Raw genomic sequence first — 26,078 nt, forward strand, 5'->3', positions numbered from 1 at the left:
AAACGGATTGACTGTGGTGTGTAGAGGTTCGATAAGGAGAGATTTCTCGAATCTCAAATTCCAAGAGGGTGAAAACGCCCCTCAAATATTACAATATTTGTTATTTAAAAAACGGTTAGTCTTTCGGGAAAACGCTTGGACAAGCATACTTTATTTGGTTTTTACATATTTTGAAATTTTTTAAAAATCATACAGGGTGTTCCAAAAAGTTGGGTAATTTCTTAACCACGATTCTGCTTGAACGGCTTGACGTAAAAAGCTTATTTTTGGCAAACGGATTTTTCGAAAGTCAAATTCCAACGAGATGAAACTACCCCTCAAATATTACCAAGTTATATAATAATATCGCCATATTATTTTTTCTCATGCTGACATAAATGTGAGAAAAAATTATCCAGTTTGTATGTTAATGGAAATTCTTGCTTTGCTTTATCATCACCATTACAAATGATTAATTCGACGCGAACGAAGTGGTACACGCTAATTATTAAATAAAATATTAAGGATGGTACGATTTTATTTTAATTTTAGAGTTGTCATAACAATAATTATTTATGCATGTTATAATGTTCAATAATGTTAAATTTAAATTTTAAATTAATAAAACAATTTATTTAAAACAAGGGTTTTTATTCCTATCACGATACATTATTACATGTATTATGGCCTCTAAAAAAAGTAGGAAGTTTGGAAAATTGTTTGTCCTCCTCCCCCCCAAAAAAAGTTCTAGCGTCACCACTGGTGGCACTGGTAGACAACATATATAAGAGAAATGATTGTGGCTGCCTTTCGAAGTAGAATTTCACATAATATGAATTTTAACATGAAAACATCTTTTGAAAAGAGAATCACTTTATAGAGTCAATAACAAAGGAAGTATTCTCCATTGAATATCGGAATAATATACTGGGGGTTTCATTTAAAATAAAGGAGTAACTTGCTTTTAGAAGTGACCAATGTTGAATATTAATTTTGTCTCACCCTATATAAGTCAAATTTTATTTTGGTTTAACATACAATGGATTTAGGTAGCTGTTATTGAAATTTAAAATTTGTTCTTCATTTTCACGAAATCGGAAATATATCAAAATTCTTACAAACAGTTCTTTTAAGAATTAAACTTTCGAGTTATTGTATTGCATTTCTTGAAATTGTGTGTTGAAAATATGCCGAAGCATTTAAAGAGTCGAGGCAAAGAGCTTGTAGCTTCTCTGATAAAGTATTTGGAACGAGAACGTGACAATAAAGGTGCTTTATTACCCTTGATTGCAGCTAGAGAAGTAAGTTTGATTGGTAAGCACGTTAGTATTTCAAAGTTATTTCTACGTTAGTTTTTAGTAAATTCTGTGATTATAAGTAATAAGTTTGAAGTTTGTGCCATTAATGGCACCTTCTTACTTACCTATTATTACCACTTGTGGTGTTGTAAGTTGTCCATCAATAAATAAATAAATAACTCAAAATAACGCTTAGAATACTCTTCATAATGGACTAGTTTAAATATTAAATTAATATAAAATATTAATTATTAAATTAAAAATAAAACGTAAAAATCTTTAAAAAATGATATAATAAATAAATTGTTTCCCAATTTTACATTATGATTCGTCCAGTAAATCCATTACAATCTGGCAGCGCTGTCGCCATCGCTTGTCACTCGAAGTTGATCACGTACATCGGAAATTGTTTTGCGATTACCGTATATCGTCTAATTGCATTTTGTGAAGCCGAGCCGGTGAAATAGGTATATAAATCTACTGAAGGAATTTGAGCAATACTGAAGAAAAGTCGTTCAGTTAGACGAGCAGAAGCGTAGTGCGCAAGCGTGGATTTTGAATTATCAATCGGATAACTAGACCAATAATAGACAGCTGTTCATTCGTACGGCTTAGTACCCCGAGGACTATAACAACTTCAAATACCCCCATCTGAAAACTATTCTTCTGGATAACTTTTGTCTCCCCCCTTCCTTTAAAATAGTCCCCTATAAATAACCCCTTTCTTTCTCTCCAATATCAATAGGAATAATAGCTGACCATAATTCGGCAGCTGGTTCCTCGGAAGTGGACTGTTTTTAGTGGGTAACAATTCGAGTCCCACACTGTCTAGGGTTCGTCTCTATGATCTTCTCCCACGAGATGATGGGAACGTTCACTATTCGCCTATAAAATGTTTTAAACAGGGTTGGCATGATTTAAATCAAATGATTTAAATCATGACTTAAATCGTGATTTAAATCAAGTGATTTTTTAAATTTTAATCAGGTGATTTAAATAAAAAAATCAACTTTTTTAAAACTTTACAATAAATCGAAAAATAACTGTAAAAGTTGTAAAAATGTGTCCTAGAAAACTATAAAAAATATTTCTATAGCATATATACCCTATTTTCGTTAAATAAAATGTTACACTTGCTATTGTAACGGTTAAATACGTTTAATAAATCGAAAAAAAATTGTAAATGTTATAAAAATATATAAAAAATGATTTGTATAACACATATACCTACTACATATCTATTCATCAATTAAAATGTTGGACCGATTTTTGAAGTAATTTCGTGTGAATCCATTAGACTTCTAACTTCTAAAGGACAGAGATTTATTTTGAAATGTATGTACAAGTGACAAAAAAATGCTGTTCGAATACATTTCATTCGCAACCTCTAGTGCAGACTTTTCTAACATTAAAAGAACCCTTTGGTTCTTTTAATGATAGACTATATCTTCAAATCTTTGTCAGAAAATATGCTGTTTTATATTTCTTTATTTTACACTTTGACAATATATAATACTAATTTGATTCTCGACTTAAGACTATTTCCGAACAATAGTGTATTGTGTAAGGAGTAAAAATTAAAAATTATACTTTTTTGACGAGGTTGTACATTTGACGGACCAGCGTAAACAGGGAGGCACAAAAGTACATTTTTACTCTGATTATAGTATACTATAATTTTACAAATTAAACATTACAAATAATTTTTTGATCAATTTCAAACGTTGCAAATAATATAAAAAGTAATGCCTTGTAAGTAATCGAGTTTAAACAATTTGTACACTCGTTGAAATTGACGCTTAATATCAGTTTAAATAATATATTTTTGTACTTTTGTGCTTAGGCGTAAAAGTGCTTTACTTTTATGCCTAGACATAGAAATGACAAAAATTAATACTCTTGTGGCATTTCAAAATAAATCATTTTGATCTGATGCGTGCGACTTTTTTTGCGGAATATATTGGTGACCGATGAGGGAAAATGACACGCGACGTAGAATTGTTAATGTTGTCAGTATTGGGCAGAGTTATGAAGATTTAGCCATTTAGGATAGGACTTTAATTGGAATTAACTCCTAATTATTTGGAAATCCGATTTAAATAATGTTTTCTATTAAAATCAAAAAAATCTGATTTGAATCAAAAAAATCTGATTTTTTTGATTTTTTAAAAAAAATCTGATTTTTTTGATTTTTTAAAAAAAATCATGATTTTTTCCAACCCTGTTTTTAAACCACCCCCATTACCAAAAAAGGTACGTCCTAGTACGGTATTGCGTTACGTAATACGTATAGGCTTGGTGCATTTCAGCTGATTTCAAAAAATTCCGACCGCAGCGCTCTTTAGAGCAGAAATCAGAAATTTTCATTACTTAGTAGTTTAGTTTATTATTAGTGGATTTAATGAAACTATACAACACTCGGGTACGAAGTTTGTGTGATGTAACGCTGTTTCGGGTAGTAAGAATTTTTTTGAAAATTAATTTTATTTTTTCCTGTTACCTTTTCAGAAAATCAAAAAACTAATTGCTCATTTTCATAGCCACTTTATTAGGGCTATCTGATAGCATTTTTAGATTTTTAAATTAGCTGATAATTTGTGAGATACAAAAGCCAATTTAATTTTTTTAAATACGGACCTGCATTTTTTATTTCAGGTTTTGAAAGAACTACATCTCCTGAGTACAATGATATGCCACACTTGATACTTTTTTTTGTTTTGGGTACTTTAACAATAACAAAACTATTTAATTATTACTTAAAATAATTTTAAGTCCGACTCTGGTTTTTTTAAATTATTTAATCTGATTATATTCATTGCAACAATATTGATCAGCGCTAATGAACACTGAATAAAAAAATCGAGCCAATTGAAAGATTCAAATAAATAATATTCAGGTCAGCAACTTAAAGATATTATTTTTAACTTTTTTTAATGTGAATTTGAAATCTTAGAGTACGATCTAATATATGCACAATGTTAATCGTAGTTATTATAAATAAATCAACTTATACAAACTAGTTTCTAATGCTCTACATGTTGGAAAGGGCTACCACCCTTCCTAATGCACAAATTTGTTTGGTTCAATCTTATTTATAGCTCTTTGAACATAACTTCTTCTTATACTTCCGTATGCATTTTGTACTCTTTATTTTAAATATTGAAATGTATTGATTTCACTTTTACAAATGACGCAATGTAATGCCCCGTTAGTTATTGCATTTGATTTTCCGTATTCAATGTTTTACCCCACGTGCCCCACGTGACTTTTAAGTTTGAAAGCTTATTAATATTGTAATGATGAATAGATTAAATATTAAAAAAAAACAGAGCCGGACTTGAAATTAGTTTTAAATAAATTATGTTCAAATGTCAGAAACGAAAAAAACAAAATTATAAAGTGTGGCATATCATTATACTCAGGAGACAGAGTTATTTCAAAACCTGAAATAGAAAATACAGGTCCGTATTTTTAAAATAATAATTTAAAAAATTAAGTTGGCCTCTGTATCTCACAAATTATCAGCTGTTTGAAAATCTAAAAATATTATCAGATAGCTCTAATAAAGTGGCTATGAGAATGTGCACTTAGTTTTTTAATTTTTAAAAAATAACGCCAGGATAAAATTAAATTGATTTTCAAAAAAATCCGTTTTTTCCAAAAAACTTAGCAATCCTTGAAAATTGAACTTTTTTGATTGCATCTTAGTGAACATCCTAAAGAGCAACTTTGCCCCAATTTAACCATGTTCGTATCTATTACAGTTTGTAGCACCCTTTATACAGGGCGTCCCATTTAAAAAAATAGTATAAGTCATATTTCGAAAATGACAGCTTTCAGCGAAAATCTAGTTACGCCATTGGATTCTACGTGAAAGACTACAGAACTGTTCTCACCTTTTCGATATGATAACGAGATACGAGAGGTGTCAAAAAATGCAATAATTTCAAATTCGACCTGTATTTAGGAACTAAGTTTGTATAGTCTGTCCAACGAGAAGATCCTTGACAGTGATAGATGTGTCAGTCATTTTAATTTCAAAGTAGTTTATTTTATTTTACAAAGAAATAAGTTGGTACAACTGGAACGCATAGCAGGATATATTTAAAATTTGAATGACAAGATAACAAGTGATTACTTCAAAATATTGTGAAAAAAACTGTATAAAACTGAAAAAATGTAATCGAGTTATTTTATTTAATAAAAACGGTATGTGTTAATACAAAACAAACAAGAACAAGACACTACATACCAAAAAAATATAAAAAAGAACTATTATCAGCTATTATTTACTTTCAAGCTTTATGAAACTATACTCTGTTTTTTCTCTCAGGTAAGATTTCGACAGACGATGACAGAAGAAAAGCAGATGACGTCCCATACCAATCTATTTATTTTACTAAAAAAAGTTTCTAATAATTTTTAAGTTATCTATGGATGGGTTTAAATATAAATCCGTCATGAGTCGTGTCTTGTTGTTTTGACCAGTTTTATCGGTTTATTTAAAAAATGACATCGTATTTCATTTTTATTGGTTTGACGGAACGATGAACGACAAACGAACACCGATGCGTATGAACTCGCCTTTAGATTTTTGTCATTTTTGATGATTGTCAAAGTCTTGCCAAATTATAGGTTATAATTTTCTGTCAACTTTTGTTAAATACCCTGCGTTTTGGAAGATTATGCATTTTGATTCGTATTATTACGTGTGTTTTGTGTCTTTTGAAGTCAAGTGGAGGAAAAATCGAGTGAAAATTAACTGTAGACCCAGAGCACAGTTTATGGTTAATACTCGCTGTCCAGGCAGAAAGTCTTATACACCAATGAAGTTGCCATCGATAAATTTTGTATACCATTTCGTCGTAGATAAGTGCATCTCGTATATGGTAGAAGGATCAAACTAAACATATACTAAAAACTGGAGTAGCTGTAAAATATCGACATCACACGAGAGGTAAATAATGGATTTTAGTAATGTAGAAAAATAATGTCAAAAGGTCCTGGTTTAAAAAAAATTAAGATTAAAGTTAATTAATCAACCTTTAAGGTATAAAATTTGGTAGGTGTTATTATTATTAAAATAGTTTGTTTTATTTACCTATGTTGTTTTATTTATTCCTGTGGAATATTACAAATTTGTATTTGTACATAAGTTATATTGATAAATATAATCATAAATGCGGGTAGTTTCATAAAGCTTGAAAGTAAATAATAGTTCTTTTTTATATTTTTTTGGTATGTAGTGTCTTGTTCTTGTTTGTTTTGTATTAACACATACCGTTTTGATTAAATAAAATAACTCGATTACATTTTTTCAGTTTTATACAGTTTTTTTCACAATATTTTGAAGTAATCACTTGTCATCTTGTCAATCAAATTTTAAATATATCCTGCTATGCGTTCCAGTTGTGCCAACTTATTTCTTTGTAAAATAAAATAAACTACTTTGAAATTAAAATGACAGACACATCTATCACTGTCAAGGATCTTCTCGTTGGACAGACTATACCCGCATTTATGATTATATTTATCAATATAACTTATGTACAAATACAAATTTGTAATATTCCACAGGAATAAATAAAACAACATAGGTAAATAAAACAAACTATTTTATTAATAATAACACCTACCAAATTTTATATCTTAAAGGTTGATTAATTAACTTTAATCTTAATTTTTTTAAACCAGTACCTTTTGACATTATTTTTCTGCAGTACTAAAATCCATTATTTACCTATCTTGTGATGTCGATATTTTACAGCTACTCCAGTTTTTAGTATGTGTTTAGTTTGATCCATCTACCATATACGAGATGCACTTATCTACGACGAAATGGTATACAAACTTTATCGATAGCAACTTCATTGGTGTATAAGACTTTCTGCCCTGGCAGCGAGTATTAACCATAAACTGTGCTCTGGGTCTACAGTTAATTTTCACTCGATTTTTCCTCCACTTGACTTCAAAAGACACAAAACACACGTAATAATACGAATCAAAATGCATCATATTCCAAAACGCAGGGTATTTAACAAAAGTTGACACAAAATTATAACCTAGAATTTGGCAAGACTTTGACAAGCGTCAAAAATGACAAAAATCTAAAGGCGAGTTCATACGCATCGGCGTCCGTTTGTCGTTCATCGTTCCGTCAAACCAATAAAATTGAAATACGATCTGTCATTTTTTAAATAAACCAATAAAACTGGTTAAAAACAACAAGACACGACGCATGACGGATTTATATTTAAACCCATCCATAGATAACTTAAAAATTATTAGAAACTTTTTTTAGTAAAATAAATAGATTGGTATGGGACGTCATCTGCTTTTCTTCTGTCATCGTCTGTCGAAATCTTACCTGAGAAAAAAAAAACAGAGTATAGCATATTTAGTTTGACAGAAAACTAGAGCAGTAACTCACATTACTGCGCTTACTGCACTTTTTAGGAAACAGTTTTCATAAACCGCATCTTTTTACCTCATCTCTAAACGAGAAAACTTGCAAAACACTAGAAAACATGACCCCCTATATTGTGTAATTAATACATATTTAAAATAATTTTACAAAACTTATAGGTTCCTATGGTCTGGCCAACGACTCGGGGAAGATTTTGACAGACGACAACCAAAAAATGATAGAAAATGAAATTTGCCTGTGAATTAAAATGACAGACACAACTGTCACTGTCAGGGATCTTCCCATTGGACAGATTATACAAAGATTTTATACTATTAAAAAAAACAATATTTTTTGCATATATTATATTAAATTTACGAAGTACAAAACAAACAAAAAAAATTGTTTGCTTCATCAAAATGCAGTGGTATGCAGCTCAGATCAAAGCAAAAAATAGGCAAAAATTGACAAAATAATAAAACAAGAAAAGCATAAGTAACTTATTAAGTAATTAAAATAATTATTCTTATATAAATTAGGAATTCTTTTTTCAGATATGGCATCACTGTACAAGACAAGTCGACGCGCGACGTCGATAAAATTAAACCACGCGTTACTTTCTTATTCTATCTCTTTCTTACACATTAGCCATTCCAGTCATCGAAAATTTTTTTTAATATATTAATTGTTGGATAGTAAAAAGTTATAATGTAATGATATAAAAAATATATTTTATTATATTGCCTGGGATAGGCAACGCCCTTTTGTCTGCATTATATGCACACCACTGTCAAAATGATGATTATATTCAGTACAGACATAAAACGGATATGTTTTCATATATCTCAACTTAAAAAATTTAAAATATCAATCATAAAACGTTAAGAGAAAATAAATCACAATACATTTTCATTTTTAAACATGATTGAGACCTGTATAAAATAAGAATAATTACATCTAGGAGCAATTATAAATTACCGGAAAGTAGAAATTACAGTAGGTACTTAATAATTGTCGTCGGAGTCGTCACTAAAAACATAGTTTGTTTTTGCTGCCCCTCTTCCGGGTCTACTTCTTTGTGATGCAAATGGCATATCATCAGATTCATCCAAGTCTTCCTTATCATTAGAACTACTGACAGCTTTTTTTTGCGTTTTAGCTTTTTTGGGTCGGACTTCGTCATCTTCACTGTCGCTGAATTTTTTCTTCTTAGCTATATTTGAAAAGATAAAATTCAAAGAAAGTCGTTATAGGTATTTAAAATATGAAATTGAAATTGAAAAAAGTAATTATGATTATACAACTCTATACAACTATGTATATTTTTCCTATATAGAGGGATGTGATTAATAAGTGATAATAATTTGAATTATTATCGCTTGGTGGATATTGTAATTGTCATTTTTTGAAATATTAATTCAGAATTCATTTTTGTCAGTTCCACAAAATATCCCGTCAATTCTTATTACAAAATGGTTAAGATAAGAAGGATATATGTACTTTATTTCGTTGTATAATCTTTTGAATACGACTCGATGTTTCGGGATTACCCGCTTCGGTGAACTATCATGACACACGATTTTTCCTAGAAAATGAAGCTTATGTTACCTTAAAATGAATTTCGTGGATTATTTGACTAAAATCTGATGTGGAAAAACACGTTTCACATAAAAAACATTCTTAAAAATGTTGTTAATTTATTTTTATATCAAATTCCCGGGCAAATTCCATAACCGATAATGAAAGAGTCGCGGACTTGTTTATACCCATTTCTATGTTTACGCTGATAGTAGCAAAAGTCGAGTTTTGACAAATATTGCGAAATGATACATGGTTATCAGATCAGCTAGTAAATTATCGGAATTTCATGCATCTTTTTTTAGGGAAATAAATGACGTCATAGGTTTTAAAATGTTTTTAATACGAATTAGGGACCCACGAATTAGATTACTTTAGTTAATCAAATTGGCTAAATTACCTCCACGCCGCGCCGGCGAGACAATTGCTATAGTTATAGCTATAGCGCTGAAAACACGCTGTAACGTCTATGAAAACACGCTGTAAGCTGTAAGCCACTAAGGAACTTACAGTTTATTTTTTTTAATTGGTTGGTTTGGTTTGGCTTGGTTTTGTATTGGTTAGTTTTGTATAGGTTGGTTTGGCTGTTTTATTTCCTTTTTATCTGTTTGATTGATATTTTGGTTTAAACAAGAGTGAAACAAAAATAACCAAAGCAAGCGTAAGCGTGTTTTAATTGCTTTTGTTTCACTCTTTTGTTGTTTTTTTTTTAGTTTTCCCATTCACACATTACCAACGCATTTTATTATTAAAAATGGCTATTTTTTCAAAATAAAAGTAAAAAACAGAAAAAGAAAATTCAGTGAAACTGGCAACATTGCCTTTCGTTCTGTCGCTGTCATGTTAAATCAAGTGTTCAAATTCTCCATAACGTCGAATATGTGTCAAAAACTACTAAAATTAAATTAAAATATTTTAAAATTCTGTGCATAATCTCCATTTATTTTTATTTAAAACTACTACTAAAAATGGTTATTTTTTGATAACAAAAAGAAAAATGCAAAAATCGTGTGTCAGGATAGTTCACCGGACCCGGGATTACCTAATACTTTTGCCTGACACTCAATGCGATACCGGCAACACTACTCCTCCGTCGGAGTCGTAGTCTTGCCGGGTAACGCATTTCGTGTCAGGTAAAAGTATTATTCGGTAATCCCGAAACATCTTGTGGTATCACATTCGATAATCAATAAATTCATAGATACAGTTTGAGAAACGGATCTATGGGACATCGGAGGGAAAACGCAGGTCTCATAAAACATGGCTGATTTAATTCATAAAATATCCAAAAATCCGTACGGCGCGTTTAAAAAAATATACCAGAAATTTTTATAATATACAGAACAAATAACGGTATAAATTACAATGATATTTCAATACTAGTCAATATTTTCACTATTTGCAAGGAGAAGCATAAAGTGTCCCCCTTACACGTGTCGGGTTCTTATTTATGATTACCAATATCCTTTTAGCTAAAATGTATAAAAGTAAAATGAGTTCTATCTGAAAAATATTTAAATTAATAATTAAATTTGACCCACAATTCAATGACGAAAAATGCTTTTCTATTGGTGCTACATCACAGATTCGTAGACGAAGAGATATATATCTTAGTGATGGGCGTTACCATTCTTTTCAGTGAATTGAATGGCACGATTCATTTTTTCATATTGAATCGACTCCTACGATTCGTTCATTTGAACGAACCACATGCACAATTTACGTTTCATAAAAACAATAATCATAACTGGCACTACCGGCGATAATATGGTTGGACAATTAATTAAGGGGGTCCAGAAAAAGAAATATACAATATTCTTTGGTTTGTTTTTCAACGCTTTATGGCACTGCCGTAATTGGATTGGTTATTTTACCAATAATATTAAATTATCAATCCAATTCATATATACTATTTATTAAAGACTTCTTATCAATTTAATTTTTTTACGGCATATTTTAATTCCACTTTTATAATCATAATATCATAAATAGTATATAATACCACATAATGGAAAAAAAATGGAGTCCAGTTGGCTTGAAAATGAACATTGATGACGTATAATTTTACAAAAATTTTCATTTAAAATTACAACAATCTTCATTTCATAACCATCGCTAACGCCGTTTTTTATCATATTGAGCAGAGGCCAACAATATTTATTTGAAGTTGCATAAAATACGATTTCGTCTTTTAGTCCGAAATTTAATGGTTTATAATCGGTAAATATTATTTTAACAAAAATATTAACACGAAAATTAAATGCATTACAGATAGTCCCCTACTAAGCACAGTATAAATAAGTTTTTTAGGAACGAACTAGTCGCATTGTGATTCGATTCAATTCTTACGACTCTTTTTTACGGCTCATCGTTCAAATTTTAAGGATCCGTGCTGGCCACGATTCAATTGAACGAACCGTATTGTAAGCAATGAATTAATTCTCACGTCTCTTCGAACGAACGAGCCGTAGAAACGAATGATCGCATTGTGATCCGATTCAATCCTTACTACATCTTTACGACCCTTTCGTTCAAATTTTATAGATCCGTGGGTAGATAATAGAGATGAGCAACAAATGGCAAACTACGATACAATCGCAGCGATTAAGCTCCTCCCATAAGATCGAACCACTGTGCGCTGGTGGAAACAGCTCCGCGCGCTTTTTTCTGTGTTTTGAATAATATATATTAATAGAGTGGTCAGAAGAAAATTTATAATTATAGTTTTAATAAAAAATATTGATATCTACCTGTCTTAAGCCGAAATTACAGTACAGAAATTAGAATCCTTGAACAGATTCCAGCGGATGAGGAACCGTCCTTCTGAAACTTCAGTATCTACTCTAGGATTTACTGAAGGTTGGTTTGGATTCCCGCGGACAGGTAGAATTGCCAGAGACCTATATGAAGGGTTCAGTCTCCAAGTAGCTAGACTTTGTGAAAAGGATAGGACTGGAGAATGTAACCTAAGGATTAGAAGAGGACCACAATAGATCTGAAAAGGTCGCAGTGGATCAGGCATCGCCACCTCGAAGTATCTAATCTAATCTAGGATTGCTGCGTTTGAGGAACTTTGATTCAGTATCCACTGTAGGATAAACTGAATGTTGTAAATTGTAGGGTATGAGGGTGAGACCAGGTATTAAATACCCTTAGGTATGGAAGGGAGTTAGTACAAACGACTGTTGGTTTGATACTAATTTATTTGTTAAAGCCTATGAATATTTATACAAAAATATTTAGATTGGCTCTTATACGTAAATAATAAATCTAAACTATTTTTGCTAAATAATTATCTAGACAGGAACCTACTAAAACTTCAATTGCCAAGCAGTTGCAGTAATTTGCTGACTCGGCGGTGGCGTTTATTTGTGTTTGTGTTTATGTAGGTCGTCTGTTATATATTCTCTTTATTATAAAAATTCCTCATATATTTTTTAAAACGCCGCACGCATATTTGGATGCTTTATGAATGAAATCCGCCAGGTTTGATGAGACCTGCATTTATTTCCCTTACCGATGCCCCATTCTTTTAGATCCGTTTGTCAAACAGTATCTATAAATTTATTGATTAACATAAGGAGCCCATTGAGCGTAGAATTGGCCAATAGAAAATGGTTATACGCAAAGCAACCATCTGGCAACGGAACATGCGAGAATCTCCACCATTTTAAACCGAAATAATTTGGGATGGAAAATAAAACACTAAATTTTAACTATGTTAAAATATTTTCTGTGGGATCGCTTCCTATTTAAAATGTTGAGCAGCATTAGGTGAATCACCCTTTAAGAACTGAGCCATATGGATTATACAGTGTCGCTGATTAGTATGGGAACGGTCGATTATTAGGTAAAATATAAGAGGTACCGCAAAAAGTTAAATATAAAAGTTATAGGGTTTTTAAATATCTATTAGCGAGTAATAAATTTAAGTATACAGGGTCGGTCATAAAATTGTGGCACATCAAAGTTTGGATACATAATCGTAATACACATACTGTATCTAAATTCAACAATTTTCGAATTATAAAGTTTTGATTTTCCAATGTTAAACAAAAATTTTGTAATTTCCAGACTTGATATAATCTCATTTTATACATCTATAAATGCTAACTTGAAAACTAATGTGAAATATTATTAAGCATCACAGTTTCCGCAGAATGGCATCGTTAAATGAACCTAACCAAATCAAAATTAATTAAATCAAATTGTTTAAGTGATATTTTCAAAAGTCATAGTCATAGTTTCAAAACACAGAAACGGTTGGTTTAAGGTACAGGGTGGTCGAAATTGGTCTGTTTTAACAGGGAAAATCTATTTCCTGACTAGATAGAGCAAAACCGACGTAGATGTCATGGGCTCTATTTCTGAGACACGTTTAATGGCATAAACCGCTTGTTGATATTTTCACTGCCAACTGAGATACGGGGTCTTTTTGATTTTTTTACCATTTTGAAAATTGCCCATAACTTTTTTATTCCGCGGAATAATAAAATTCTGCAAAGACGTTCTTAAGGCACTTTTTTAAGCACAATCCAGTGGCGTAGTGAGTTTTTTTCTATGCTTGCTCTTTTTGTCAGAAATAATAAAAAATATAATTTTTAAATGGAAATCATAGTTGGCTATGAACTTAAAAAAATGCTGGCGTTTAACCATTTCGAACGATATAAAGTTATGGGTATCTATTTCTAAGAATGAGAGAAATATTAGGTTTTTTATCTTTGTATCGAAGTGTGCCTTGATTTTGTGTTGACCTAGTTGTCTAATTATTTTTTATCGCAATTTAATATTCTATATTATTATTTATCTGCATAATTACAGACTTTTGAAAAGGTAAATTAACATTCTATATTAGTTTTAGTAATTACAGTTGAAATCGGTACAATAAACAAAGAACAAAGCTAAAAAACGTATTTTTTGAGTGACGAATATAGTTTTCTAAAAAAAAATCGTCTAATATGTTCAAACTGAGCACCTCCTTGTTGAATACATAATAAACATCTTGCGCACAGAGTTACAGCGATTTATTAGGCGAACTGGTGTAAGTCCAAAAGCTTGCCTAGTAGCCTTCTCCAATTCTTCTCTCGTCCCAGTGGTTCTTCCCTTATAGATAAGGTCTTTTAATTTTCCCCATAAAAATTAGAAAGAAGTTAAATCACAGCACCTAGCAGGCCAAGATATGGGGTCCCTTGTTCCAATCCGATTCTCTCTAAATTCTCCATTTAATGGCGTTTTAATTGTAATTGGTAAAACTAATATAGAATGTTGATTTATCTTTTCAAAAGTCTTTAATTTTGCAGATAAATAATAATATAGAATATGAAATTGCGATAAAAAATAATTAGGCAACTAGGTCAACACAAAATCAAGGCCCGCTTCGATACAAAGATAAAAACCCTAATATTTCTCTCATTGTTAGAAATAAATACCCATAACTTTATATCGTTGCAAAGGGTTAAACATCAGCATTTTTTTAAGTTCATAGCCAACTATGATTTTCATTTAAATAATTATATTTTTTATTATTTCTGACAAAAAGAGCAAGTATAGAAAAAGACTGACTACGCCACTGGATTGTGCTTAAAAAAGTGCCTTAAGAACGTCTTTACAGAATTTTATTATTCCGCGAATTAAAAAAGTTATGGGCAATTTTCAAAATGGTAAAAAAATCAAAAAGACCCCGTATCTCAGTTGGCAGTGAAAATATCAACAAGCGGCTTATGCCATTAAACGTGTCTCAGAAATCGAGCCCATGACATCTACGTCGGTTTTGGTCTATCTAGTCAGGAAATAGGCTTTCCCTGTTAAAACAGACCAATTTCGACCACCCTGTACATTGTGTGTATCTCGAATTTTGCTTAGAATTGAAGGAAGAACCGAAATACGCAATAATATACAGGGAGTTCCATTTAAAAAAATGAAACTTTGATGTGCCACGACTTTATGACCGACCCTGTATACTTAAATTTATATCCCGCACCAAACCCAACCAGTACTCTATATTTTATTCCTTTTGGCGGTTTATGAACTTATTAACGTATAAAATACTATGTGCACTAACCTGGTTTTCTCGGTTTTTTTTCACCTTTCGGTTTTGTTGCCTTTTTAGGTTGAATGTCTGACTGATCTGAGTCAGACTGACTTGAGATAATTTTCCTTTTTTGTGACGTTGGTTCTGTCTCCGTATCTTTCTGTTCTTCAGGATCTTTTTTTGTACCAACCAAACTGTCAAAAAGATCTTCTGAAGATTCAAGTCTGGGTGGAGGAGGCTTATCTTCATCGCTATCGCTTAATAAAACCTAATAAGAAAATTTAATTTTTAATCAAATTCTTTTCGCGTTTAAGACTTAAGAAATAAAGTATGACTGAATTAAATTTGGACATTCGTAGGTGGTAAAATTTTCTAAAAAACTTCTTTTCATATTAACTCTGTTATTATTACAGATATCTTTATGAAATTTCATATATCTTCTATACATCAAAATAGAATTTTTTATGTACATTTTTGTTTCTTATGTGTTAATTTCCTTCCATCCAATGCAGAAAAGATTTCCTCACAAACAGTTACCGCATTAGATTTTTAGCGATATGACCCTGAAGTAAAGTGACTAATTTTCTTAAGTAAAACCATGGGACGAAAAAAAAATTTAGAGATGAAAATTGTTTAGAAATGAACGAAGATTTTAAAAACAATATGTACAGGGTGGGTCAAATTCGACGCTTTTAAATGGAAACACCCTTTTCTATAGGAGATAGACGAAAACTAATATCGGTGTCTGGAGCTCAATTTTCATCAAAAACATGATGGTGAAAACCGCACATCAATATCTGTTACCGTTTCAGAGTTACGGGGTGTTTATCAAAAATGTGCATTTCGCAAGTATACAAGAATTACCGAATATACATAATTATGAGGAATTTGATATATTTGGAAAATTAAAATATGCCTAAAAATTAACATTATTATTACGAAAAACGCGGCATGGCAACGTCCCTTGAGTGCAGCATTTTGCGACGTAGTACGAAATGTAACAAAAATTTACCTCATTTTCTGCACAAAAAAAGTTAAAAAATATTATCATTGAAATATTTAAACCAAAACAATTGAAATTGATTTTAGAATAAATAAAACCAACGGGCATCGTCAGTTTTGCACTCTATTTTGCTTTACTGCTAAATATAAAAAAATTATTATTGCAATGGTAATTAAAGATTCAGGAATTTCTTTGTTAAAATCTGACAACTGACAACGTTGCTCAACATTTCTAACCTAAAAATATGAATGTCATATGAACGGGCGGAAAAGTAAATTAACGGAAAAGTAAATTAAAATAATTTTAATTTACTTTGTGGTGTGTTTGTGATATTTTGTGACTATATTTGTTTGACAATTTTGTTTATAATGGGCCTTCGTTACTGCTGTGTTCCCGGCTGTTTAAGCAATACGGAGACTGATATGGGTCTTAGCTTCTTTTCATTCCCATTGGATCCAAAAAGGTACATAAATATTTTTTATCTACACAATAAGGAATGTTTCCTCTAGAATTTTAAACAATCTAGTAAGATTTTTTAGAAATTCTAAAGTTTTTGACAGACTCATGTAGTACAATCATCTATTAAATAACGAAAAATATTTTAATAAATTCTAGATGTTCTGAGTGGGTTAAGAACTGCAACAGGCATGATTTTAGAGCAAAATCACCTATAGATTTGCATCGAGGGTATAGAGTTTGTGGAAAACACTTTCAACCTACCATGTTTGCGGGAATGTCTCAAAGCCGTCTAAAGAAATTTGCTGTTCCAACTTTATTGATGTCAGGTGGGTTCATAAGCATTGTTTTTCATTTTACTTGTAATTTTTTCAAATCATCAGTTGCTTGTTTATCTGCACAATCGATTTATACACTTGCACAAACGAACATTTAAATAAACAAAATAGTTTATAGATAGGCATTTAGAAAATCCAGTTTCAGTCTGTTCGTGGTGGTTCTGTGTAATATTTTCAATATTTTATGACAAATACTATATTACTGAAAAACAAAAACTTTTGACAATAACATTTAGCTTTCAATTTTGCCTCTTAAAATTGTGTTTGTGTTATGCTCAAAAAAATTAAATAAATATATTTTTGTAGACAATTCCATGATGGAAGTTGAAGCTACTATTCCTGCTGTTCCTATTACATCTGAAGGTGAGTAAAATACTATTTTTTTAACCTTTTAAACACAATGCAATAGGGTATAGAATTCCAGTTTTCAATAAATATTTTATTTTATGTTTTCAGCGGTTTCAGAATCTACTTCACCAGATGTAATTGCTATTCCATCAACATCCAAGGAAGTTACATCTGAAGGTGAGTAAAATACTATTACCTTTTAAACACAATGCTGAATATAAATCTGAACTGCCATACCGATATAGGGTATAGAATTCCAATTTTCAATAAATATTTTTTATGTTTTCAGCTGTTTCGAATCTACTTCACCAGATGTAATCGCTATTCCATCAACATCCAAGGAAGTTACATCTGAAGGTCAGTAAAATATTTTATAAACACAAGGCTGAATACAGGGTGGCGCACCTCATTCATCTTGGTTGATTATACGAAAACGTAAAGATATAGAAACAAAATAGTTTATGGGTATATGTGGAAAGACAATGTACTTAATTTAAAATTATTTTAAAATGTACAGGGTGTGTCAGGACTAAGATTCATACCAAAGTTATATTTTTTCTTATGGAACACACGGTATTTTATTTCACTTTGGGATTCTTGGACATAAAATAAGGTATTTATTATAAGGGTTTAATATGTTTAAAAGGTTTGGTTTTTGATATTTAAATACATTTAAATATGCATGTTATAATAACAAAGTTTGTCAACATCCTGTACATTAATTTTTAAGAGTTAATTCTTGTGCTGACTTTGAAGCCAGAGAAATAAACTTTACTAAAAAATGTATTGCATCCTTAAATGTATAGAGGGGTATCAAAATTGCTGGTCTATTTTAAGTATTTACTTTACATAAAAACTTTGTTATTTCAAATACAACACTATGTATTTTTTAAAAGAAGTTGAAGCAGATTTAAATGCTCTTTCAAACTATATTAGGCTTTCCTATACCTATCTGGCTCAGATTTTGAATAAAGAGCGACTTTTCAATAAAATGGCAATCAAGAAGGCTGGTGTCATCATGGCAATTTTCTAGTGACAGTTAGTAGCTTTTTTAAAATCGACATTAGTTTATGGACTTTATTTAAATTTATAACAGTTTATTTTTATTTAATTTACCTACAATAGTTTAATAAGTATTTATTATTTTATCAAGAAAATAAAGTAGTTCTTTGATTTATATTACGATGACTGGTAGATATATTGGATTTTCTATAAAAGAGCCAATTAAGGGAAATTCATTTTCTTCACTTCCAACGACAGGTTTCTGTCTAGTAGGTTTCTACATCTTTCCGTTGTCATACAATCAACTGAGGCGAATGAGGTGCGCCACCCTGTATAAATCTGTACTTCCATATTAATATAGGGTATAGAATTCCAGTTTTCAATAAATGTTTTTTTTGGTAGTTTGTTATAATATTTAGAGAAGATCAATATTTCAAATAGATAAATAATATTTTTTATTTCTTGTTTGTATAGATTTTTCACAACAGACACCTACATCCCTTAGTGTGGATAGTCCAAGAAAACATGGGTTAAGGTTACAAATTAGAAGTTTGAAAAGAAAGTTGGAATTTCATCCGAAGACTGACAAAACAAATGTTACAAATGAAGACTTTATAGCTTTTTGTAAGGAACACTTCTCTTCGTCAATGGCTAATTTTATTGAACTTTGCTTACAAAATTCCTCAAGGAAATCACATGGATACCGATATACCAACGAATTTAAACAATTTGCATTAACAATTTATTTTAATAAATTTTAGGATCATTTACATTTAAGTAATTGTATTAGATTTTGTACCTAATATCACATTGCTAGGATTATATGTATAATTTTTACATATTTATAATAACAAATAAAATGTTATTTTATTTCAGTCAAATTGTTTTTATTATATTCTGTCTACATTTTCAAATGAAGGTTTGTATTGAAAAAAAAATAAAATTGCTGAATCATAAAATCATGACAGCGTCAAGCTTATAGTGGGACCCTGAAATTTACATAAACAGGGTCCCAAACTGCAGTTAAAAGTCGCTTATTCCTATAAAAATTTCACTACAAATTAGGTTACTGCAGCAAAATCCTTATTACTTATTGCAAATCCTGCATTTTTTCCTAGGCCCCTTTATTAGTAGTATGATCGAATAAAAAACGGCGTCAGCGATGGCTATGAAATGACAATCGATGACATTTCCCCATATAAAATGACAGCGATCTTCATTTCATAGCCATCGCTGAGGCCGTTTTTATTCGATCATACGGTAGTCTACAGTATGATCGAAAAAAACGGCGTCCAGTTGGCTGGGAAACGACGATCGATGACTTTCCCATATAAATTTACATATAAAATGACAGCGATCTTCATTTCAAAGCCAACGCTGACGCCGTTCTTTCTCGATCATACGGTATCATACTGCCACAAAACCCACCTTGTCCGAATTATTTTTGTGATTATTCTCTTTGAAAATTAAATATTAATGTTTATTTCTAGAAAAACGAGATACAAAACAATGACTCAACTCAATGAACACTTTTTTGTAAAATAACGCTTTAAACATTTGAATCAATTGGCATGATTTTTCGTATTATTTTTACACATTATTTATTTTGTCACTACTAAATCTTACTTTTTTCAAATAAATACTGTTAAAAAACGAAATACGCTCCTGTCACGATTCACACGTATCTGAGTTCGACCCTGGCTCGTTTAAAGCCATCAACTAATGATCAGCTGTGCGGCGCGCAGGAGGATGAAATCTGTGCGCGAGGAACGGAATTCTTACAACACACTTGAAAAGCACCGACGTTCAGTGAAATTTCTGATTTGTATCTGTTCTGTGGTAACACCATGGGACGAAAAAAAAATTTAGAGATGAAAATTGTTTAGAAATGAACGAAGATTTTAAAAACAATATGTACAGGGTGGGTCAAATTCGACGCTTTTAAATGGAAACACCCTTTTCTATAGGAGATAGACGAAAACTAATATCGGTGTCTGGAGCTCAATTTTCATCAAAAACATGATGGTGAAAACCGCACATCAATATCTGTTACCGTTTCAGAGTTACGGGGTGTTTATCAAAAATGTGCATTTTTAACAAATCGCTATAACTTTTTTGCTATGGAAAATTTTGTATTTCTATGGAAACATTTCCAAAGCACCTTTTTACGTAGAATTTAATGGTTTGAGTACAATTTTTTTAAAATTAATAATTTAAGAGTTATCAACAGAAAAATTGATTTTTTATTTGGGACACCCTCTATATTTTTAATTAACTGTAAAGAATTTAAACTTACCTTTCCAAAAATATAGCACACTTGATATTTTGTTATAATCCCCTTCGAAATACAGAATTTTTAAAAGTTCGCCACTTTTAACTAGTAGGCTTTGGATCCCTTATTGCTGATATGCCCTTAATGGAACTCGAAAACATATTTTTCCAGCATGACGACGCACCGCCTCTGAACGCTGAAGTTATCAGCAAATTTTTGCAGCCAATTTCAAGAATAATTGAATAGCTAATCAAGATCTCAGTCGTTGGCCGTCGAGGCCGCCTGACTTAGTGCCCATGGATCTAATCCTATGGATATATTTGCTGAAGAATAAAGGTTCCTTATTCCGTATAATCTAGACAAGAATTAGAAATACTTAGCAGTTATGAGAGGGTATCTTTCACCCCCACTGAGTTAATGAATTCCGCAAAAATTCCGAAATGTTCAAAAACTGCCCCGTCTGTCATAACAGAAGACGGTTGATATGTCGAACACAATCAATATCTTGGTTTGCTATTTATTTTTATTGTTTTTAGATATACATACTTTAAATGTGTTGATGTTGGTTAATATATATTTTAAATTGTTATAAAATTCTGCATTTCTCATAACAAATATTATTTTCTTTTTAATTAATGCTCACAGCTTGAATTTTTTGCATTATAGCCGGTGTCGTTCAAAGCCTACTTATTTAAAGCGGGCAAATTTTTATATACTCTATATCTCGAAGAGGAATCGAGCAAAATATCAAGTGTGTTGTATTTTTGGAAAGGTAATTTTAAATTCTTTTCAATAAACTAAAAATATACAGAGTGTCCCATATAAAAAATCAAATTTTCTGTTGATAATTCTTAAATTATTAATTTTACAAAAATTATACTTGAACCATTAAAGTCTACGTAAAAAGGTGCTTTGGAAATGTTTTCATAAAAATACAACATATTCCATAGCATAAAAGTTACAGCGATTTATTAAAAATGCATATTTTTGAAAAACACCCCGTAACTCCGAAACGGTAACAGATATCGATATGCGGTTTTCACCATCATGTTTTTGATAAAAATTGAGCTCCAGACACCGATATTAGTTTTCGTCTATCTCCTACAGAAAAGGGTGTTTCCATTTAAAAGCGTCGAATTTGACCCACTCTGTACAGCTGGTTCCAAAAAAAATGAATACGACTCTTTACACATTTTTTTCGAATATTTGGGCAGTGTATATTTATGTGTCAAGTATTTTGACATGTTAAGGTTATTGTGACATTGTATAAAACAACTTTGCTGTTGACAAAGTGGCAAATAAATTTTTCAGAATGTCAGCATGACATGAGTAGAGAAATGGGGGACTGATATCATAGAATATACTGCCCGAAATAATAAAAATATGTTTTAAATCGTATTCAATTTTATTGGAACCAGCTATACTTATTTTAAGAGAAGTCAGTGGAGTGCCATAGAAGAGTGAAACTGAGTGACTGTGAAGAACAGAATAGGTACAAGAATCGCCTCGAAAAAATTACAGATACTTACCGGTTCACTTTCTCTTTCTTCTAAACAAGTATTTTCATGCAAATCCTCATTATCTGACAGTTCTTTATTATCATCTTCCTCATCAGAGAAGTTGTACTTTTGAACCTAAAATTTTTTATATAGCATTATTTTATGTATATATCATGGAATTACCTTTGTAGCAGCACGTCGAATTGTTCTTTCTCTGACTGGAGAAACAACGGGACTGCTAATAGATTCAGAATCAGATTTTGCATTTTCTTCACCAGATGTCTCATTATCAATATCGTCTTTCTTTTTTCTACCCTTCTTTTTAGGAGATCCATTAGCAGCTAAAATATATGATATTATTGTTTAGAAGAGAAAGAAATTATATGCATACGTTTTCTTTCAAAATTTAATTTAGTCTGTTTTAGACCATCTGTTGGCTTTTTCTTTCTAGCTTTCTTCTCTGCGTCTTCAGAAGATCCCAATTTATCTTTCAAGGTCTTTTTACTTTTTACCATCTCATCAAATTCGTCAGGTTCATCCTAAATAATTATACAATAGATAGAACGTTTAGGGCTAATGAGATTAATTGAATACATATACCGGGTGGTACATCGTTGTTGGAAACCATTACCAATAAAATTCCATGTACCAAATTTGAACAATTTGGGACAAGCCTATTTTAAGTAATTTAAGAAAAACTGCATCTATTTTTAAATTAAAACTGAACAGGTAACAATGCAAAACCAGACAAATGCCAACATACACACTAATAATACCAACGCTGCTGCACCATCCAGTATACTGGTTTAACTAATTGCTAAAAGTGACATAATTTGGCTTAATATCGCACATGAGAAAATTTTAATTAGGTAACTTTAAATTATTCATTTTAGGTATAAAATAAATTTAGGATTTGTAGCAAGGCCAGGTATTAAAACTAATATTTTAGCAGTTTAGAAAAACTTAAGTGGCCAATTTTATTTTGTTCAAAATATGAAATAAAATAAAAAATATCTATTTAAAACAAAATTTACGAATTTACGTTATTATACGGGGTGAGTCTTATATAAGTGAAAATATTGTAGGGGTGGTATATTTCGACTCCAGGAACGTGTCTATGAGGTTCCCCCCCCAAAAAAAATCCTGAAAATTGTGATGAAAATTTTCTTTTAAATTTTTCTGTATATGTACTTTAGAAAAAATTTTCGAATTGTCCGTTCACCGCAAATTTTCCCACGATATAATTTTCTAATCTCTGATATTGGTTATGGCTTATACAGGGTCCGGCAATAGTGCGTCAGTCATCTGTAAATAAATAAATAAATAAATGCCCCTTTATTGTCAAAAAATTGTTCAATTTGTAGACAAAGTTAAACTAACAAACAAGTAAAAAACAAGGTACACAAACAAACAAACAAAAGATAATACAAAACGTTATACAAATAATATTGTCAGGGTGCAGCCACACTATCCTAAAAACGGCGTATCGGTGTAACGGCGTAACGACCTTGAATCGATTTCCAGCAATTCTATTGGCTGAAATTTCTGACAGATGAATTTTCCAGCCAATAGAATTACTGGAAATCTATTCAAGGTCGTTACGCCGTTACGCCGATACGCCGTTTTTAGGATAGTGTGGTTGCACCCTCAGTCTTATTGTTAAAATAAACATTTATAAATGTTTACAATGTCAAAGAACAAAAAAATAAAAATAATATTCAAAAATATTTAGCTAGTTTATAGTAAAATATCAATGACCTCTAAATAAATTCATTTCGATGTCATTAGTAAATATAGCAATAGCAAACATTAGACCAGTGTTTACAAGATCAAATTTGATTTTCAAAATATAATTCATATACGGCGTAGAAAGCCTTGTCTAGTAAATAAGAGTTCAATGCTCTGCGAAATGAAAAAAATGATGTTATGGATTTTATTTCAAATGGCAGGTGATTGTGCATTTTTTTCGAGTTGTATAATATTGAACTTTTAACTAACTCTGAGCGTGGGGTAGGTAGATAAAGATCTTGCTCCGCGTTCCTGAGTGGATAAGTGTGAGATGGCCTTTCTTGAGAAGCTGATACATGTTTACGTATTAGGCAAACGGATTCAAATATAAATAAGGAAGGAAGAGTCAATATTTTTAATTCTTTAAAAAAGTCCCGGCAATGAGTTCTGCTGTTTAGTCCCAGTGAATATCGAACAGCTCTCTTCTGGACCTTGAAAATGCGGTCAAATTGAGTCGAACAACACGTACCCCAGAATGGAAGGGCATACCTGAGTTGCGACTCAAAAAGTGCATAATAAACAGTTCTAGCCACTGACAAGTTAAGCTCCTTAGAAATAGACCTTAATGCAAAACAGGCAGAGCTCAATTTTTTCGACAAAGCTTCGATATGTATGTCCATTTCAGAGAATTGTCCACAACAAGCCCTAAGAATTTTACAGATTTTACGACGTCAATGGTGGTGTTGTTAAGTACAAAAGGCTGCAACAAGTTTTTATACGACAAAGCTTTAGTTTTAGAAATGTTGAGACTCAGGAGGTTCGAATCGCACCAAGATTTAATGGTGATTAAGTCATTTGATATAATCCTACGAAGTGCCGTGATGTCCTTGTTGCTCCAAGTGAAGCTAGTGTCGTCCGTAAAAAGACATATTTTGCCACTGATGTTTATGTTAGCAATGTCGTTAATAAAAAGAAGAAACAAAATAGGGCCTAGTACTGAGCCTTGTGGTACTCCACATTCTATTGGCTTGCTAGAAGGCAACGTGGTATCCACCCTCACAAGTTGACTTCTGTTGCTCAGATACGACTTAAACCATTCGAGAGATGATCTCCTGAACCCATAGTGCTGCAATTTATTAATTAAGATCTTATGATTTACACAATCGAACGCCTTAGAAAAATCACAGAAAATTGTTGCTGTAGAGTGATGGTTGTTTAGGCTGGAGTAAACTTTATTAAGGAGGGAAAACATAGCGTCATTTGTGGACTTGTTGCTTAGAAATCCAAATTGATATTCAGTAAGTATTTTGTACTTAAACAGAAAAGATACCAGCCTTCTTTTAACCAACCTTTCTATGATCTTAGATAGCGTTGGAAGGAGTGCAATTGGGCGATAGTTATAAGCTTCATCTTTGTCTCCTCCTTTGTGCAGAGGAATGATTATTGCCGTCTTAAGACATTTTGGAAAAATACCATTTTGGAACGACATGTTTATTAAATTTGTTAGGTGATTCAGAGTGCTTTCTGGCAGATTCGAAAACATTTTTAAAGTTAGCCCGTCGGTCCCAGAAGAGGATTTATTTTTGATGGTATTAATTGTACTGCGAAGCTCTTCTAAAACTATGGGCGAAAAAAAGAAACTGAGTAAGTTTATATTATCATTAGAGAGGTAAGAAAGTGGATCATGAGGAGGACATATGGTATTAGTTAAGTTTTTCGCTACATTTACAAAGTAATCGTTAAGGTTCTCAGGTGAGGTAGAGATATAGACGAAGAAGCTTTGTTTCTCAATTCATTCACAATAGGCCATGTTTCTTTAGCAACATTACCAGAATTGACTATTCTTCTATTATAATAAAGGTCCTTAGCGGCTCTTATAGTATGATAAATTTTTCTGTATAGTTTTACGTAATTGTGAAAGAAGAGACTGTCAGAATTTTTTTTAAGTGAGATAATGAACGCGTGTTTTTAGAAGATGCGTAGACCTTTAGTGGTCCAAGGTTTATTATGCTTATTTTTTATAGGTCTAAGAGGAAAGGATTTGAACGCTAGACTGGTTAATGTTTATACGAAAATAGAAAATTCGGTGTCGACATCATAAGAGCTAGTATCCCAGTTGGTTGTTTTACATAAGTGGCTG

General features: G+C 31.3%; 2 protein-coding genes across 6 annotated transcripts in view; one reads left to right on the forward strand and one right to left on the reverse strand.

The window, feature by feature from the left end:
• Positions 1–8,033: 8,033 nt before the first annotated feature.
• The window catches only part of LOC115887863 (DNA topoisomerase 2), a 60,339-nt gene continuing 42,294 nt past the window's right edge, over positions 8,034–26,078 (reverse strand). For both annotated transcript variants that reach the window (XM_030907374.1, XM_030907375.1), the window contains 5 exons: positions 22,602–22,749; positions 22,394–22,551; positions 22,241–22,345; positions 15,323–15,560; positions 8,034–8,896 (listed from right to left, as the gene is read on the reverse strand). In XM_030907374.1, coding sequence (XP_030763234.1) covers positions 8,688–8,896; positions 15,323–15,560; positions 22,241–22,345; positions 22,394–22,551; positions 22,602–22,749 — 858 coding nt within the window. In that variant the 3' untranslated portion in view covers positions 8,034–8,687. The remainder of the gene's footprint in view (positions 8,897–15,322; positions 15,561–22,240; positions 22,346–22,393; positions 22,552–22,601; positions 22,750–26,078) is intronic.
• On the forward strand, positions 16,143–19,334 carry LOC115887864 (52 kDa repressor of the inhibitor of the protein kinase-like). 4 transcript variants are annotated; one of them, XM_030907378.1, is made up of 6 exons: positions 16,143–16,758; positions 16,911–17,080; positions 17,396–17,452; positions 17,546–17,614; positions 17,727–17,794; positions 18,914–19,020. In XM_030907378.1, the coding sequence occupies exons 1-5, from the start codon at positions 16,664–16,666 to the stop codon at positions 17,753–17,755; spliced, it is 420 nt and encodes a 139-aa protein (XP_030763238.1). In that variant the 5' UTR covers positions 16,143–16,663; the 3' UTR covers positions 17,756–17,794; positions 18,914–19,020. The 4 variants fall into 4 exon arrangements, with proteins under 4 accessions (XP_030763238.1, XP_030763240.1, XP_030763236.1 ...); XM_030907380.1 differs by having other exon boundaries at positions 17,570–17,614; XM_030907376.1 differs by lacking the exon at positions 17,727–17,794 and having other exon boundaries at positions 18,914–19,334.

Source organism: Sitophilus oryzae, unplaced genomic scaffold (genome assembly GCF_002938485.1).
Source record: "Sitophilus oryzae breed Bouriz unplaced genomic scaffold, Soryzae_2.0 scaffold_649_pilon_pilon, whole genome shotgun sequence".
NCBI lineage: Eukaryota > Metazoa > Arthropoda > Insecta > Coleoptera > Curculionidae > Sitophilus > Sitophilus oryzae.

What these genes read in the sequence shown, in the direction of transcription:
- LOC115887864 (XM_030907376.1), top strand. Translation starts at nt 16,664, where the DNA reads ATGGGCCTTCGTTACTGCTGTGTTCCCGGCTGTTTAAGCAATACGGAG. An exon ending in TTCCCATTGGATCCAAAAAG is followed by an intron (nt 16,759 to 16,910) that starts GTACATAAATAT and finishes AATAAATTCTAG; the next exon opens with ATGTTCTGAGTGGGTTAAGA. An exon ending in TGTTCCTATTACATCTGAAG is followed by an intron (nt 17,453 to 17,545) that starts GTGAGTAAAATA and finishes TTATGTTTTCAG; the next exon opens with CGGTTTCAGAATCTACTTCA.